Source organism: Nesoenas mayeri (genome assembly GCF_963082525.1).
Source record: "Nesoenas mayeri genome assembly, chromosome: 8".
NCBI classification, from domain to species: domain Eukaryota; kingdom Metazoa; phylum Chordata; class Aves; order Columbiformes; family Columbidae; genus Nesoenas; species Nesoenas mayeri.
In genome coordinates this window covers 9,458,057-9,476,267 of record NC_137554.1, presented here as the reverse complement: position 1 = coordinate 9,476,267, position 18,211 = coordinate 9,458,057, and the positions used below count along the sequence as shown (strand labels likewise).

General features: G+C 39.6%; 1 protein-coding gene across 1 annotated transcript in view; it reads left to right on the top strand.

The window, feature by feature from the left end:
* ZNHIT6 (zinc finger HIT-type containing 6) overlaps nucleotides 1–14,498 on the top strand; it is a gene marked incomplete at its 5' end in the record, with an annotated part of 32,521 nt that extends 18,023 nt beyond the window's left edge. Inside the window, 2 exons of the mRNA XM_080348684.1 lie at nucleotides 10,753–10,877; nucleotides 14,336–14,498. Of these exons, the coding sequence (XP_080204810.1) occupies nucleotides 10,753–10,877; nucleotides 14,336–14,421 (211 nt within the window). The 3' untranslated portion in view covers nucleotides 14,422–14,498. The remainder of the gene's footprint in view (nucleotides 1–10,752; nucleotides 10,878–14,335) is intronic.
* Between the last annotated feature and the right edge of the window lie 3,713 nt (nucleotides 14,499–18,211).

Below are 18,211 nucleotides of genomic sequence, written 5' to 3'. Positions count from 1 at the left end.
AATGGTCAATTGTTGTTTTTTTGTGACTACAGATATTTAATGAAAAAGTTATTAACTTGTCCTTATTGTGTAAGATTATCCCATTTCTAGAAGAGAAATAACTGCAACAGACCTGGTTTACAGTAGATATTTTAATCTAAGAGACAATTAATTAGATAAATCTTAATAAGGTTAAACCACGCAAATGGAACATCTCTTTTACTGGGTTCAGTAACATCTTGCACGAATCTAGTTTAGATAGTTGCCAGTCTTTAATCAAATGTGTTTATTTTAATGAGATTAAAAAAATAATAGTTTCTTAAATATCAATGTTGGGTCTTTAATATAGTGATTTTCTTTTTTGCATGTGAACATTTGTTTCAGAATAAGTTGTTGCAGAAGACTTTTTGGGATATGCAGATATCAGTAGGCGCTGACAGAATATTTAAGTGCTTGCAAACTATAGGCTGGTTGGCCTTAAGAGCTTTACAAAGCCCACTGCTTTCAATGGACCACATCCTTCAGGGAGCTGGAGTACAGAGCCACACCAGACCGTATCCTGTAGCTTTTCTGTTGTAAAACTGCCACGCCATGTAGGGATGCGTATAGGGAGCTGGAGTACAGAGCCACACCAGACCGTATCCTGTAGCTTTTCTGTTGTAAAACTGCCACGCCATGTAGGGATGCGTATAGGATCAGTTGTAGTATTGTCTTTTATACCAGTAGTACTGGTGCAACTCATGTTTCAGTTACTCAGAAAGCCAAAAATACCAAAAGCATTTTTGTACCAGCTCCGACATTGAGGGGCTTCTTTCTCTCTGTGGTGACACTGGCTGGTGCACATGAGAATACTGGCATGTTTGCCACTTAATTCTTGTGGTCTGTAGGGAAGAAAATCTGTTAAACAAGTATCAGAGGTTCTTCTCTACCAAATGCCATTGCTTTATGGTGGTGAACGCTTATTTTGCTTTAGCTGATCCAATGCAGTTGCTTCCCAGAAGGCTGGATAATGTTAGTAATTTTGGAGCACTTCCCTGTCTCAAGATCAGCTGGCAGAAATGAGTTATTTCCTTGGATGACTGAGTTCTGTGCTCAAAGAGAGTTTTCTTTTGTAGTCTATTGTTTTTAAATAACTAAGGGTTAGATCACATCAGTAGGTCGCAGTAGTCACAGTAATAGATTTAGGAAGATGAAGTAAGTTTTTTGCTTTAGTGTGTGCAAATATGCCAACAAGACTTTTAGAGAATTGTCTTGGAATTCAAAGTATAGTATAAATGTAATGGAGCCAAATCTTTTTAAACGTAGTATTCATATTGGATTATTTATTTTCCTGTCATTAAAAATGTCTGTTAGATATCTGTTTTGTCAGTGATTTTAAGATTATAAAAATCTCTTTTATTTAAATATGTTGCAGATAGGGTCCAATATTGATAGTATTAATTTTTTCCTTAATTTTTCATACCATCTTCCTAGGGCACTTCGTTCTGCATTACCATTTGTGAAGAACTCCATGTAAAAACATGAGAGCTTGTAGTCTTTTCTTCCTGCTTTCATATGTGGCTTGATTGCTTTAAAAAAATCACTGCCATTAGTGTGATGTGTGGATCGGTTCTTTATATCATTGTATTACAAACTCATTTCAAAAATGCTGCTTCATCTAGCAAAACAAATACACTGGAATTGGCACATTTCAAGCGTTATATCCTCCTCTGCATTTTCTGCAAATGTTGGACAGCATGGGGTGGTTTAGTTAAGATTCTCTAGCCTTACTTTGGAAGCAGTTTCTCTTCCCATTAGTGTAGTACGTGGTATACATGAGACAGGAATTAAGGATACAAATCCCTGGCTGAACTGCCGGCCTTGGCATGAGTTGGACCAGACCCCAGGCTGGCTTTAGCCCATGCCAGCAGAAGATTGACAGCAGAATTCATTACTCCTCTCTGGCTCGCAGCAGCTGGCACAAAAGCAGCTCTGCAAGCTTTACAAAAGCAGGGAGCTGGCTCACAATAGTCATTCTTCAGTGCACAACTGCAGTTAAGCTCTGGTGACTTCGGACTGTTCAAGGGGAAATAGAATTTGGTCCGTAGTCTGTGTCTTAAATACAGCGCTCCTGTGTATTAATATTTGATGCTGTTCTTTTCCCAGAGTGCTGGGGTTTGGTTTGTGTTTTTTTCTTTTTTAATTAAACCTTCAGCTTTTACTGAATACTTTGTTACGTTTTCTTGTAGGTCATTTCAGGCTTTCTAGTTTTGTTACTGAAGCCATTTCAGTGTCATTTTTCACTTGCTCCTTCTTTATCTGAACATCAGTCTCTCTGCTGACAAAAGTGATGCAGAGCGACAAATGCCAGGGTACACAGTTTTGCTGTAAAAAAATAGTCACTTTTCCTTCGTATCTATTTCCTTTCTACTTACATTTTTCGTTGAAATCCTGTATTACACAACACAAATGAAAAGCAGAAAGCTAATAATTGCTGAGTAGAAGTAGTATGTATGGTCTGAATCTGTAGCATGCATAGCTGAGTGTTCATGATGTCTGACTACAATTACTTGACCTTTGAGAAGATTTTTGGGATGATTCCAAAAAACACAGAATTTGTCCATCTTACTATCTTGAGCAACCATTCATTTCTTTTCTTGAAAGAGATTCCTTTGTGAACCAGTAGGCGCCTGTTTTTTAAAGTAACAATCGAGCGTTTTGTAACCCATGCTGAATTCCTTTGGATGAACTGTTTATAATTAATGGTATTGCATTAGTGTTTCTGGAGTGTCCCAGCTAGAGAGTTGCTGACTGAGACATCTATTGCACAAATATTTATTTGGCATTATAGCCTCCGCTCCAAAATTCTGCAGTCTATGTTGGAGCAAGTTGGATCCAGACCACTTACAGAGGAGGAATATATGAGTAAGTAAAGAGGTGGAGGATGAGATAACAATAAAAGTGTTCGTGCTGCCTTCAGCCCGTGGTTTGTCCTGTCTAGTCCTCTAGTGGTGTTCTGTAAGCACCACAGGCAAACCTGAAGACCTTCTAACCCTTCATGCTTGTAAAGCAGGTAGGCAGATCCCAAATTCTAAGACACAAAACTGTATGCAGTAGCCTCTTCTCTGCGTCATAGCTGGGCTTGAAGCATGGCAGCAGCAGGCCAAACCCAGCATATGCACAGGCAGATCTCCTCTCCTCTCTCGGAGGAAGTGTGCACTCAGGAAAGGCTGTTTCCACAACATATCTTGCAGTTTGCTCCAGCCCGCCATCTCTCCTAGGGAGCAGAGAGGAACTTGCCTGTACATAGCCTGTGCATACATACTATGTAACATATGCATAGTGTGGGAATACATGTGCTGTGTATCATGCACATATAAGGCAGACTTGAAGGCAAAAGGGCCACGAAGTCTAAGGAAGGACTGCAATTTGAAAAACCCTGTTAAATAATCTGTTGCCCCTTGGCTGGGAGAAGGAGCTGCTAAAAATGGGCTGTAGAGCAGAAATAATGTTCAAACCATTTGTCCTGTTCCAGTCTAGCGTAAGTGTTGTGAGGTGTATCGAGGGCTTTAATTCTACTATATCTATTTGGGTTGCTGTTAAAATATTTTTCTGAAGGAAAAAGAGCATCTGGTGCTAGTTTCTTGGAAGAAAAAAGACACTGTGAGATGCTGACTTAAAGTTCGCCGATTTTCTCAGTTTTGGGGACCAGGCGGCATGCCGAGGCTGGAGTTAAGAGGCTTCAAGGAGCTAAGATACAAGCTGGTTTGTGTTTGAGGGCGGTTGAAGTATAGGCTGGACTTGGAAGCTTCAGCGCTGTGAGACATGGCAGCGCAGCCACCGACCTTGTCCCAATGGCCGAGCAGAGGAGAACTTCTCCGTGTTCAGTCGGGAAGGAGAAAACTTGTTATTTCCTGCTGATGCTGCCAAAGGGGAATCCCTCTGTTTTTTCTCTTTCTTGACGGAAATGAGCTAGGGCTGATTGTTTCGACCTCGCCAAGGAGGGAATTGACCTTCCTGCGTCTTTGCCAAGAAAATAATTTGTTTTCTTTATTTCATAGCTTTTCCTTTTCATTGTAAAGCATTTGTAACCCCTTAGTGGTAAGTTTATGGCGCTGTGCTTCCCGTGCGAATAAGCAGAATTTGTGGATATGTTTCAACCATTTAGTACAGAGTTTTAGACGTATTCACGCTATGTGTGTCTGAACTAAATTTGGAAATTAGAATTTGTTATCTAGGGATCCAAAATTACAGAAGTATCAGTGCTTCCTGTTCCCTGGGATTAACCCAAGTGTAATAACAAAAGTATTGCCAATTTACAAGGACTGATTTCTTGTCCGTTTTATATTTGTTTGTTTTAACAGTGCGTTGCGTACTTGTGTTAATATATCAAATGAGATTTGACCTATTAGTTTTCTGAACTTGATGTATTAAGAGTCTTTCATTGCATCCTTTGGTATTCCTTGGTACACTTGCCACCTCTGAAATGATTTATACTTACATTTCATGAGGCTGTGTAACAGAAGTACTGTAATCAGGCTTACAACATTTGCTGCTTCTCCATGATCCGACTAGTATTTTATTAATGGTACAAGTTGCATATTTTGACTTCCCTGCGTTTTTGAGGAACCACCCACAGCTTTCACTTGTACTAAAGATGCCACAAATATCTTTCCAGTTTTTGAAACTTCAGGCATTCATCTTCAGTAGTCAACCCTCTGTCTTTTTAATAACTTTTCCCTTGTGAAATTTCATATTCCCTTTAGGCCTTCTGGCTATCATTAACTCATTAGGCTGTTTTGTTTCTTTATCTCAGTCATATAGAAGCCTTCCATGATTCGGGTATACCCTTCTTCAGTATGTCTGCTCTGTACGACATAAGATTTTTAACCTTGAGCTTTTGAGCGGTTTCTAAAGCTGCCTGGCTTTGCAAAGTAGGTAAATTTGCATGTAGTTGTGATGCACTTGATTTATAGCATCTTTACTTGCTGCTGGATTTTATTAGTTCTTTTCATTATGTCTTATGAGATGGGGAAAGTATTTGCTCTCTTGAAATTCAGTATCACTTCTGTATTCTTTGGACCAAGTTTTACTGAATCCAAGAAGCTGACATTTGCTGGTTTCACCTTTTCCTTCTGGTTTGTCCTACTTTCTCCCATAAGCAAAAGATACAGAATTGTTTGTACTTCAGTTAATCTTTACATCATTATTGTGCACCCTGAATCCTTTCAACACAACGCTTTTAATGCTCAGTCCTCTAAATTGTTGCAGCAGCAGGTGCCTTATCTGCTTTATGGGCTTTGCCATCAACTATATTTTTCCGTGATAGTCATTGAACAACTTTTACTGTGTTTTTCTCTTTGTGCAATTGTCTCATTCTCAAGAGGTTTAAACAAGGACAGCCTTTGTGCTTCTACGGTGACATACTTGTAGTCTTAGTTTGCTTATCTCTTCTTTCCATTAACTGTTTTATATGTTTTCTAGGGTAAAAGCAAATAAACCATTAAATCTTTCTGGACATATACTGTTGTGTCAAATAATTTAGGTGCCAACTGGGGTCACTGCTGTCTTCACCTGGGTATTACTTTTTTTTTTTCTTCCAGAATGTTTTAACTCCCTGAAATGTGTTTGTAGGAGGAGGGGTTTTGTGGTTTGTGGGGGTTTGGGTTGATTTTCCCACTTTACAGTTCAGTTTTCAGCAGTTCTTAGATTTCCCTAGTGGAGGAGCCTCTTACGGCCCATAAAAGGGGGGAGACCGCAGATTGTTACAGCTTGTCTCAATATGGTCTTTTAGGATGATCTATGGCTGAAATATGACAAAGAAAAGCTTAATGGTTTTCTTGGTATTTGGAAGTGCATTTATGTATTTTGTGTATGTAGGTATAGTTAGGAGGTGGTGATAATGGCTGAGATGCTTTCCTGGTATGCTGGCAACTTTTCTTCCTATGCTTCCTATGGTTCCTAGCAAGACTTGTGGGCCAAATGGTTATAAGAGAAGGTTTCTTGTCCTCATTTTCCATTTTTCAGAAAAAGGGCATCTGTGATGGAAGTGTTTTTAAGATGGGGATGTGATTTGATCAGGGATTGGCCAGGCATCTGACCTGTATTGGTACAGGTTGGGCTATGCAGGTACAGATAGTACAGAGGAGAGATTAGCGAACATTTGTTGTGGCAAATTATGGAGGTCCTAGACCAGGACAAAAATCGTGGACCAAGAGTGAAAGGAGGAGCTAGAAGTTTTTAAACCATTTCTGTAAACTGTAGTGTATATATTTTAATCAAAATATTAACTTGAACATGGTTCTTGCCTCCCTTCCTTAAAGGAGCATTCAGGCAGAGCAGTCTTCCACATTGTTCAGCTGTCGATAAGAATTAGTTACAAGGGAAGTGTTATGGCATGTCATTTCCTTTTTTTGTTTCTAAGGTGTCTGCTTTTTTGCTCGTTGAATTTTCTAATTCTTTTTTGCACATATGGACTAACAGAATTCACTGTGTTCCAGATTTTTAGAATGTCTGAATTCTAGTGACAAAGCTAAATATAAAAACTGCACATTATTTCAATACATTGTGTTTACTTTCTGCAATGTAACTTTCCTTTTATACCTAATTCAAGAGTGCATTTCATTACTTCCATGTTCACCAAATCCCAACCACACGAAGAGGTTATTCACCACTTAGGAATGAAAGTCCATCTGTTAGTTATTATCTTGATGCTGCAGCACTTCAGAATGAGTGCTTGGGAGAGACTTTAAATGCTGTACCCCGTCTTTGCTCTTTTCTAGGCAAATGCAGATACCTAAGAAATGCCACCCTCTTTTGTTTGGGGGGAAAAAAATCTTGATTCTTCCCATAAGTTCACAGACGTTTGGTTGTGGATTCTTAGGACTAGGCCCAAAGTAGATAGCATGATTTATTGTATCTGAATTATGCCAAGTAAATACCTCGATGTTTCCACTCAGTTCTAGGAAGAAAAATAATCCTTGTTTAAAATATGCGCAAGGGTTTTAGTTGATCTCTCTCACAGGAAAATTATGAACGTCATTATACAAATATGCATTTTAGTAATATTTACAATTATTTAGATGGTTAAAGCTTGTTTGTTCCCTTTTCAGTGTCTACAAGACTAAACTAAAGGAATAACATGCTTACAATTTATCTTTAATTCCAGATTGCCGATTTTTCTTTATTATTATTAAAATCAAAGTTCCTGCAGATGCCATTCAGGAAAACCTGATCAGCAGGGAATTTCCTGCTGTCTGAATTCATGGAGACAGGTTTTGCCGCTGCGATGACAGCCCGGGGCTCCGCTCGAGGGGAGCTGCTGGTGATGCGGTGACCTAATCCGGCATTCCTGCCTGTGGGAGACAGATTAGGAGCCTGAGTTGTTGAATTCCTGGAAGGTGGAGGAATAACTATAGATAGTGGAAACTATCCTTTGCAGAAACTCACAGATGCCAGCAGAAGTGCAGAGCCACATTAATTTTGGCCTCTTTTGAAAGGTAACAAAGCCATTTGCAGAGCAAATGTAACGCGTTATATGGGAACTGATGTGGGATTGCTGAATCTTGTTAAACTTCCTCAATTGTCGCAATTTTTGTAGGCTTTTAAACTGCCTGCTGGCAGGCAAAATTGATTTAATTTTTGTCCTTTAAAAAGCAGTTATTGTTATTTCATTCCAGCTAAAATCAAAAACTGTTGTCTGCCAAGGCTGTTTCTTTGTGGTGCTTATAAATGAAGTCGTCTTATTAAGAAGAAATCCAGGCCTATTTCTTGCTTCGTGACATGGACATAAAGCCTTGCCTGGGGAAAGGAAATCATCCGGAAAGGGTATTATTGGACGGCGGGTGTTGGACAAGGAGGCTGAGGGAAAGAGAGGAAGGGAGAGATAAAATGTGGGAAATAAATACCAGGGAGGAAAAAAGATGGAGAGAGAAGGTGCAAAGAGGAGACCCGCTGAATGCAGGGGCTGGGAACCGTAGTGCAGATGTTTGTATGAACTGGGCAGCGGGAGAAAAGAGGGAACAGGGAGGGTCTGAAAGAGAGGTGTGAAGCTGGGATGTTAAGGCACTGCTTCTGTCAGTTCATTTGGAGCCAGGCTTATCTTCAAATCCATCCTGTCGTGTGGGGCTGAAGGGGCTTGTTTAGGATGACAGCCTCAGGTAAGCTTGTTCCTGCCCTGAAGCGTGGAAGACTCTGAGTTAAAGGACAGACTTACACTGGTTGTCATTCATTTAGTGCGTTGTCACTTGAAATACACAGTGAAGGAAGGGCCTGAAGAAGGTTGTGGCTTGTTATGGGTTCTTACTGAGCAGTCCATGCAGTCCTAGTGATACAGGACAAGTAAGTGAAACTGGTGATAGAAGAATATCTGGTAATATCTGATGACCAGGTTCCCCCTGCTCTGTCTCCTACCTGTGGTAGGACCACTCACTTCCCTGCAAATACATAGCAGGACCTGTGGTCCAGTGGTACCCTATGTACTTGGCTCATCCTGGTGAAGTTACAAGACTTGTAAGAATGCCATCTCATTTTTCTCCAAACAAGTCCAGCCTTTTCTTAAGTAAAAATTGAAATTGTGTGCGTATATAGGTGTCCGGAAAAGCCTTACAAAAGGCAGTCCTATTTTGCCCATAGGTCTTTGTTGTTCACCCTCTGATGTGTGACTTTGTTCTAGTTCTGAGATAAAATCGGGAAGATTTTTATCGTGACAAAGTCTTTCAGAGAGAACTTGAAAAATCAGTCTTGCTCTGGAGCCGTCCTGTATTAGACTTTGGAACTGAGTGACAAGCGTTAGTTTTCTTTTGAGATCTTTTAAGCATGCACAGTCAAGGAAGAGGTTGGCAGGTGGATTAGCAGAAAACCTCAACTTGCTCTAGTGTATAAAGTAGGGAATGTGTTAGACTGAGGTCTTTTGGATAGCACAGACAATAACAGCAAAGTTTAAAAAAGAGAAGCATTAAGCTTCTTTGTTGTATTCCCCCTGGAGTTTACAGCCTGCATTGTGCACTAAAAATTTAGATGTTTTCTCTGTCACTGTCTACCAATAAAAATTACTTTAAAACAAAAAAAGATAAAGCTCCGACTCGGTGATCTAACACTTCAGTAATTTACTATCATAAAATAGTTTAAAGTACAAATGTTTTATCTTATGCCAAGCTGGACGCTAAAGATGTTTTGTCTAAAACATGAGATAATGGAAAGTGTATTGTGGCATGTGAATTACTTTAGCCTTTTGGTGGTAAATGTTTGCTTAACCAGAAAAGAATGTGTTGAGGTCCCTGCCAAAGAAAAGGTATTGCCATACTTTGCATTTAGAGTACTGTAAATAAAGCAGTAAATATGTTTCTGTTCATGTGTGCTAATCCTCAAGTTATGAATGCATTCATTCAGTAAGAAATGTAATATACTGTTATCCCTTTTAAAGGGTTTCACTAAGAAGAGGTCATAATTACTTTGGGTTGAGAGAAACATGAAACCAAATATTTTTGTGATGATTGAAGTTGAATATGAGAGAGAAATAACTTTTGCTCAAACTAAGTTTCCCTTAAATCCCAAGAACTCAAATCCTGTTTTACCTTCGATATTCTTCTCGTGTGCTGACTCCTCTGATGTACTGTTCTTAATCACGCATTACTGTAAATCATAAAGGATATAATATCCTTCACCCATCCAGTGTTGTTTTTGGCAAAAGAAAACCCAACTGCATAATATGTTAATGATCAGAGAAGGTGGAGCAGCTGTGGGAAATACTCCACTTATTGCCCACAGTGTATTTTGGGTTTGAACTTCATTTGCCTTTAACTGATACAATAGCTTAGTAGTAATTTAATAATGCTGATTACAGAAAGAATTGCATAACTCAGATTGCAGTGTAATAATATCAGAGCATCTGCTGGATGCCTCAGTTACAGCAAGTGGGAGCAACAGGGTTTCTCTTACAGAGGGCTTTGAAACACCTCTTCCTTTCCCCAAAATCTCACGTCCCAGTTTCCAGTGAGAGAGTTGGGAGACGGTACTACAGTTCTAGGAAATAATTGTGGAGAAGATGCTCAGTGTGCTTGTTATCACTGTGGTATCGTTTGTGACCGTACTTGGGAGAGGACCCTTTTTTGGGAAAGGGCTATGCGACCGCTTCGTGTGGCTCTTCAGCACACACCTGGGGGGGTTCTACGAGGAGTTCCTTGCAGATGCTGCTGGAAGCAGAGATTTGCATAGGCATAAACGGGGATATTCTGCCAGCTTTTAGAAATTATTGCCCTAGTGTTTTGTGTATCAGAGCCCTTAGTGCTACAAAAGCAGAGCTGTAAGTGCTTCTAATATGCCTTTGCTGTACTGGTTGCTCAGACACGCTTTTTATTTCATCTTCCCAGTACTTTACTGATAATTCATAAGCAAATGTGAGCAATAAGGTACACTACTAACTGTGTAAATTAAACCTGTAGTACTAAAGCAAATAAATAGAATTTTTTTTTTTTTTTTTAATTTTGGTAAATATATCCATTTTGATAACTCTATGTCCATATCCAGTTTTGGTAAAGATATTCATTAAGATCTCATAAATCATTTCGGCCCTTATAGAAATCTGACTTTGATTCTCCCCTTGTTCTTATGCTCTTGATGTTAGGAGGGTTTAAAGAAATTATGTAGTTGGATATATAATTTGAATCATAAAATGGTTATTCTGAACATTATATAATCTGAAAATCCTGTGACTTGCCAGAAGCCTTTCTTCCCTGCTGCCCAAATGTCCATAGTAGTATTAAAATCCAAATAAACTTCCCTGTTCTTTTTAAGGTACAATGAACTGGATGCCAGTAGAAGCCTCCTAGACAATTTGAAAGGCAAAGTAATAATTGAGTATCCAACGTTATTTGTGGTCTTGAAAACATTGAAGAAAGACATGGTGGTTCTTGGCCAAGGTAAGCATATATTTATTTCCTGTTATGCTACACTTACATATTTTAGTTAAATAAACAATAATTAAGCATACACATTAATAATGCCAGGAATGTGCAGTATGTTTTGTATTTCCCTCTCAATAGAGAAGATAGCTATAAAAAAAGCTGTTAGGAAAGCTCAGTCTTAAAACTGGTGGCTGATGGCTTACATCCATAAGCTGTATAGGGTGTGTTTTTCCTAACGTTTACTGGTGCTTGACTCTTTTTTCTATGCATTTACCAACTAAGGTTAAAAAAAAAACCCACACACATACCAAAAAAACAGCAACACAAACAAACAAAACCAACCCCAGCTCTTCAGACTTGTGCTAAATTTTGTATGTAGCAAAGTTTGACAAAGTTGGTTATTTCTAAAAAGTCAAGCTGTCTGGGGAAAATAAGTTTTAAGTAAGCCTGCTGATCATACAGAGGATCATTCTGTGTTATTTCCTCACGTAACTCCTAGCATTGGACAAACAGTTCTGAACTACAGGATAATTATTAGAAATCATAATCACAAAGGAACATTTTGGGTGGCTTAAAAGCACAATATTACCTTTCAAAAAGTACTTCTTGAAGGAAAACTTCCATCTTGGAGTTAACCTAGAGGAGAGTCCATGTCTTGCAGGAATTTGTATTTTAGTTTTGAAGTTTATTTCCATCTTTCTCCCCAGCATAAAAGCTTCGGGTCCCAGCTTTGCTTTCTGCAGCTGCTCATATAGGGAATTGGTTCTCTTGACTCGTAGTCCCCCAACTAGTCACCATAGTTACCAAATTCCATACTTTTCAGCGATGACCAGTCTGTGATGTTTACAGATTTCTGAGGAAAAGCTTTGAAATGTGTTTGAAATGGCTATTTACCTGCGGCAGCTCAAGAACTTGTGAGAGGAGACACGAGGCGGGGGTTGAGCTGGGGTCCTGTCTGAGCAGTGAGTCCAGGGCTGTTCACCCAAGGAGTGCACACACATGCACTCAAGTACAAGGAAACCAGGTGCATTCAGTTTATCCGTTGTAGAAGCAAGTCCCTTGCTTCTCAGTAGTTAGCTCTACCGCTGTGATTTACATGTCAGGAGAGAATTGCAGCTGATTGACTCATAAACTTAAGCTGGATATGGTGGTTGTCATTGCCTCCTGAGCTAGTAGGGAGGGTGTCCTTTTAAGGGTATAGATTCAAATAAGTGTTAATTGAACAACTGTATTTTTGAGGTCGTGCTGCTGCAGCAAAGAGCTGATTCTGTAAAAGGCGGAGAAGGGCAGAGGGAAGGGAGAGCCCGTAACAGCTGGAGAAGTGCCGGTGGCTCTGTCACAGGGCAGGCACCTTCTCTGCTGCAGGGATCACTCAGTTCGCAGTCAGCCCTGAAGCTGCTAGTCAGGGGACACCAGCAGCTAGTTCAGCTTTGGGGAACCATTCATTTTCTTAATCTCTCTTTACATGGGGTGCATAGCTCCCTGTTGAGGTGCCTTGGACATAACCAAGCAAAAGATTATAGCTAATGGCAAAAACCACATTATTTTCACAACTTTTATTATATTTTATTTTTGTACCTCTTAGTTAATGAATTAACATTTCAGCCTCAGGTTTGGCTTGGACCCTCTGTTCTTGGAGCTTTTTCTGTTCAGAGTGGAAGCCTGTCACGGTAACTCCAGATTCTTTCAGGAAAAGTGTATTCAGAACATGAATATAAAAATAAGAGGGCTTTTTTGCTGCTACTGCATGTGAAGATAAAATACCACTTTTGTTGAAGTGTGGCACAGTCATTGTACTCTTCTTTTGTGTGTCCTCCTTAAAGGGAAAAAACAGTATTCCCTGCTGTGATTTCAGTTACAGCTCCCAAAGACTGGGGGAGAGCTAGAGCTGGACACCTTCACAGAGAGAATGCTAGAATTTGTTGAGGACAAAGCCTGTTTCTCCTGTCCTTGTTCTTAGAAATGGCTGAAGTATCTTGGCTGAATTTTCCAAAAAATAAGGAAAATAAGGATTGAGGAAGGAAACTGGGCACTGAAAAACTTAAAGCTCGAGTTTAAATTTTACATTATAAGTAAAGTGCAGACAGTTTTATGGTGGGAGGAACTGGGCAATGCTATCAACACTATAAAAAATATGTTCTTTTTGAGTGAAGACAACCTATAATTCCTGTTAAATAACATTTACTGTAACAGACTAAACTGAAGCTAAAATTTGTCTGTAGAACTTCACCGTGAGTCAGAAGATTGCCACATTCTTTTATGTGATGTTTTGATGCTTGACTTGCTTATAGCAAAAACTACAGGTGCTCTGATTCAGCATACAGGGTCAGTCATGGCTGAAGATAGTTGGGGATTATAGCAGCTTTCACAGGACTTAGGGGCAAAAACAAGCCTTACTTTGTGCATTACTCAGTACATATCTGGCATATAAATGTTAATTGATTATACACTAGATTTAATGTAGACAAAATGTGACCTCTGATGTTTCTGGGTGAAATGCTTCTATTTTCTTGAACAAATTCCATTGAAACTGTACAGGTGCACACTGTGTCCTATGTATTATCCGTGTTTGCCAGCTGTAGAACTTATCTTGACAAGACAGTAACTGTACTGCCTCAGCTCCCATTCGGTAACGCTTCCTTAATGAAGCATCTGACACTAAATGCTCCAAAGCTTCTTTAAGTTCATAGTTGGATCAAATACTGAAAATAAAAATGAGAGCAGAGTGTGAATGATGGGGCTGCTTTGCCGGAGTTTATTTTTGTGCTGGTTGAGTGCCACTGACCGGTGGCACTTGGTGACCTCACCACAAGGTGACCGGGGTCAGTGCTTGTTAAGAAAGGAGTTTTGGGGTGTGAGGCTGAGGACCAATTTGGGATGCGAGTGTTTCAGGACGCAATAGCAGGCCACAACAGCCATGTCCAAGGCTGCACAAGTTATGGTGCAGCCTTAGCTCATGGATTTTTGCAGCTTAATACCATCATTGTGATGCTGGAACATATGGAAGGAGTACACTGGTGCATCATCTTAATTTTCCATTCCTGTTTAGAATTTCTCAGCAGTTCCTCAACTGAAATCCTGATAAAAGTGTAAATGATTTATAATTCATTACAGTTGTGATATGTGTGTAGCAACCCAGAAAACAACATTTAAAACAAAGAAGCCAAGAGAAGGGCTTGAAATTCTCAGTGGATGAAGAGTGTGGGATAAATACTCTGCTTATCTACTTGACTGAAAGATCAAGATGTAAAAACTGAAAGAAATCCTTAACATTGTCTTGCTTTGTCCTTCAACAACAAGGTCCTACCCAGGGCTTTATCTCGTGGTATGAGACAGGTTATGTGAAATAGCTATTCACAAGAAAAGTGTAATTAAAAGGAAAAGAAAAAAAGAAACTGCTTCTATTTGGTGAGCAAACAACATTGCTGAAACTAATTGCTGCTTTGTTTTTTCTTTGTGTCCTACACCCTCAGATGCCACTGAACCTGCAGAGAACTCAGATGGTGAAAGTTCATCGCCTTCATCTGTGGAAGAAGGGGAAATTCGAGACAGTTTATGACGGTTCTTTCAGAGAAGAGAGTGGAATGAGTCTTTTATATATCTTTAAAAAAATTAATTAAATCTTTTTTTTATACAGCTGAGTTGTCAGAGGTTTGGTTTGGCTTCTTTCACTATAGGCAGCACTTCCAAAACTGCCTGCCTATTTTTTGATTTAGGAATGCAAATTTAGGGACATAAACAAAGAGATGGGGAATTGCTGGTTCCAGAAAAAGCTGATATTCTCGTTTAATTGCACCCTTTCGTCCATATATCTTTAATAAGTCAGATTAACCCAAATTTAAAGTTTCCAAGTTAGTTTCAACAATACTGTTTTTCCTTTTACTCTAACAGCTCAGTGTCTGATTACTGAGTTTAAACATCTGATCACATATCTGTATTTGTATGTGGACTTGAGTACTAATGCTTAAGATTGCTAAAAAAGCTACAGTTGTTTCATTAGAATAATTTTCTTTTAGGGTATTTGTCATGCAGAGCTGCTGCGAATTATCTTAAGTTTTGACTTTAATCTTCTGTGGTGACATTTTGGGTGCCTGGTGCAATACATTTTATCTTCTTGGTTTCATCTTGTTTGATGTGTTAGGGACAGGTCAAACCATGTTTTAGGATGACATGTTGCTGCTACATTTAGTCTTCTACTATCTTCTAAACTGGCGTGGGTTTTAAAATGAATAGAAATAGATACATAGAGTGTCGCTAGTGCTAATATACTGGACTTCTAAACAACGCTGATGTTATGCATCTCATATTACTAGTTTACCCACTGAAGCCAGGCATTGTAAATATTGACTGGAATATCAACTAAATTTACTTATATAGAAACAAATAAACCTTAAAAAAAAAAAATAAAGCCTTCTACTGTATCATCTGCTGACCATAGAAATCTGATATTTGCTTCTGAGAAGATTTCTAGATCCCGGAGCACTGATCACCGTACCTGAATCCCCGTGTCCGTGGGTCTGGGAGAGGAGCAGATCAGTGTGGGGCTTTGCAGGAATCAGCACGGGCATTTGGGCTTAGTTTGCACAGGTCTAGCTCAGTCAGCACCCGTGAAGTCTTAAGGACATGATCACTTTGTAAATAGCTCTGTGAGGTTGTTGCTGCCATCGTTGTCACCCGGTTTCTCTCCTGCTTGAGACTGGCACCCTTGTGACAAAAGTTGGTCAGGTGGGGTGCACGCTGGACTGCCATGAAGGTGGATTTTCAGTCCTAAGTGTTCTTCCTGCCAGTGCAGACATTATGGGTGGAAAGACAACAGAGAGCGATGAAGGAACCTGTTGAGGTAACAGGAGGCTGTGCCAGCAATTGGGAGAGGGCTTGGGCTTCTGGGCTCTCAGCTGCTCGGTTCCTCACCGCTTGTGCTGCGTGGTGAGGATTTTTGAGATGCTCAGTGGTTTAGAAGCTACTTTTTTCACACCTTTACATACGAATCATCATTTAAAATTGTTCACCGTGACATCTAGCTACTGAAGTTTGGAAAGAGCATCAGACTGTTGTAGTCATATACTAGTTTTTCTCACAGCAGTATCGCGTGGCTTTTCCCTTGTGTGTTTTGCAACCCCTTGTAAAACAGGGAAGCTTTTCTTCTTGCCTGGCAGTAGCCACCTGTGCTCTATTTTCTTTTTTAGTCATTGTTGGTCCTCTGCCCACCTCTTTTTTCAATGTTTGTTTTTTTAACCCTTTTTAAAGGACCGGGATTCTGACCTGTAGGTGCTGCTTTCATATTTTTTCAGTTCAGTGAGAGTGAATAAGCTTTTCCTAATCAGTGATTACTGCACGCTGACTTGGTAGCCACAAACCAGTCTTGAACCCATTCATAACAACACGAAAAAAAGAGCAGAACAGCAAAACTGCCACAGTTCATTTGCCAGAAAATGTTTCATCTGGAGTAAAAGCGTGGCACTTCTGTGGAGATTCATGGCACACAGTGCAAATTAGAGTGCTGCAAATACTGGTGTTGATCTGCATGTGTGTGTGATTAGTCTTTGGCTGAGGAACACAGATTTGTAATTTGCGTTACTTTCCTGCATTCTTGGAAGTTTTCATTAATTGTATGAAAGGCTTTGTCTGTGTTTCTTTTCTCCTATAAATCTAGTTTAAGCTTCCTTCTGAGTCAAATGCAACCGTGTTTTGTTTTTAAATGAAGATGCTGTTAAACCTACCCTTCAGATTTAAAGCTTTTCCTACCTTAAAGAAGGTTTTAAAAAAAACTATTAAGGAGCATTCCCATGGTGGTTGCTAGACCTGAAATTTCCTAAACAAAGCTGGGAATCATTCTAAGAATTCAATCAAATTAAGAATAAAAGGCCTTGGTGGCATTTGCCATCCATTCCCAGGTTCCTGTTTACCTATTTTTATTTGATTTTTATAATGGTTACACTAGTTTGAGCAGTGGTGATTCATCAAATGTAAGCCAAGATGAAATTTGAATATTTCTGTTCAGTTTTGCTAAACTTTTTGAATTATTGTTCAGAAAAATGAATCAAAATGATGGTCTCTGGCTGAAAGCACAGCCTTACTGATGGCAGGTGACTAGTGCAGGTCCTGCAGCAGGGGTAAGTCTTCATAATAATAATGTTACTGATTTAATCAAAGTTTATGGATTCCTTGGCTAAGCAGATGGTTTTTAACACTTTCATAGGCAGTTAGGGGAAGTTTTTAATTCCTTTCTGAGTGACCTACAGAAGGAGCATCTTGTAGTAAGAGCGAAAATGTATCCTTAAAAGCTGTATTTTTAAATTGCTGGTCAAGCACTTGCAATTCAACTGAGGCTGCCTGGAAGACTTCATTTTGAAGCATACTATTTGAAGCCCATTTTGAAAGCGTACTATTATTATCATATTACACGAGGATCCCTACAGGACTCTGCCTTGATTCAGCACAGATGATGTCTGTGAATGAAAAATCTGTGATGCTGTTTTAATTGTCATCATTCAGCACCAGCTTGCGTTGAGTGCTTGATTTTATGCCTACTATGCTTACTCATTTATTTTCCTCTGTAAACTACTTGTCACAGAAGGAACAAGATATTTGTGTGTAGCATTGTTACGGCATTTCTTTCAATGTTCAGACTTTCCAGGTTTCACACCTGAACCCTCACAGTGTGCTTGAGCTGAAGGACCATCAGCTTACAAAGCAAAGAGTGAAGGCTCTTGTCCTGAGTGAACAAGCTACTTGAGAAAATTAAAAGCTTAATGAAGTCATCCCTTTCACAAGCCATAAAGGACAAAAATAGAGCATAGCTAAGCGCATAGCAATAGCTGAGAGGTAGGACTGAGTCAGCCATATGAGAGAACTTGGTTCTTTTCCTTTTTTGTATAACTTCCTGGGGGTATGAGGCATAAGTTATTGAGTTGTCATGGGTAAACAACGTTACACCCCCTGTCAGAGTAATAGCTGAGTTTTGAAAGAACACATCTGGATTCTGGGTTTTACCGTATTTATCATCACATTAGGAATTGTTGATCTGTAGGGGAAAAGAGGCTCGTGCTGTACAATGTGGGGTTGGCATTAGGTCTTGGAGGCACGCAGGGCCCGTTTTTGTCACTCCAGTCGAACAGTGAGTGCAGTTTGACTTTGCATTGGGACTAAAACTGTTTACTGTGAAGAACAGGCACTCCAGTTTAAAATAGCACATAACTTCCCAAGTTCACTGTGGTGCTGATAGCATGTCCCACGTACGTGTTGTGTGTAAGCAGAGCTGTGATGCAGACCCTGCCCTACCAGATACGGCTGTTCTCTATTGACATCTGTAGGAACCAGGAATGTATAACACCTCAAGGGCAGGCTTT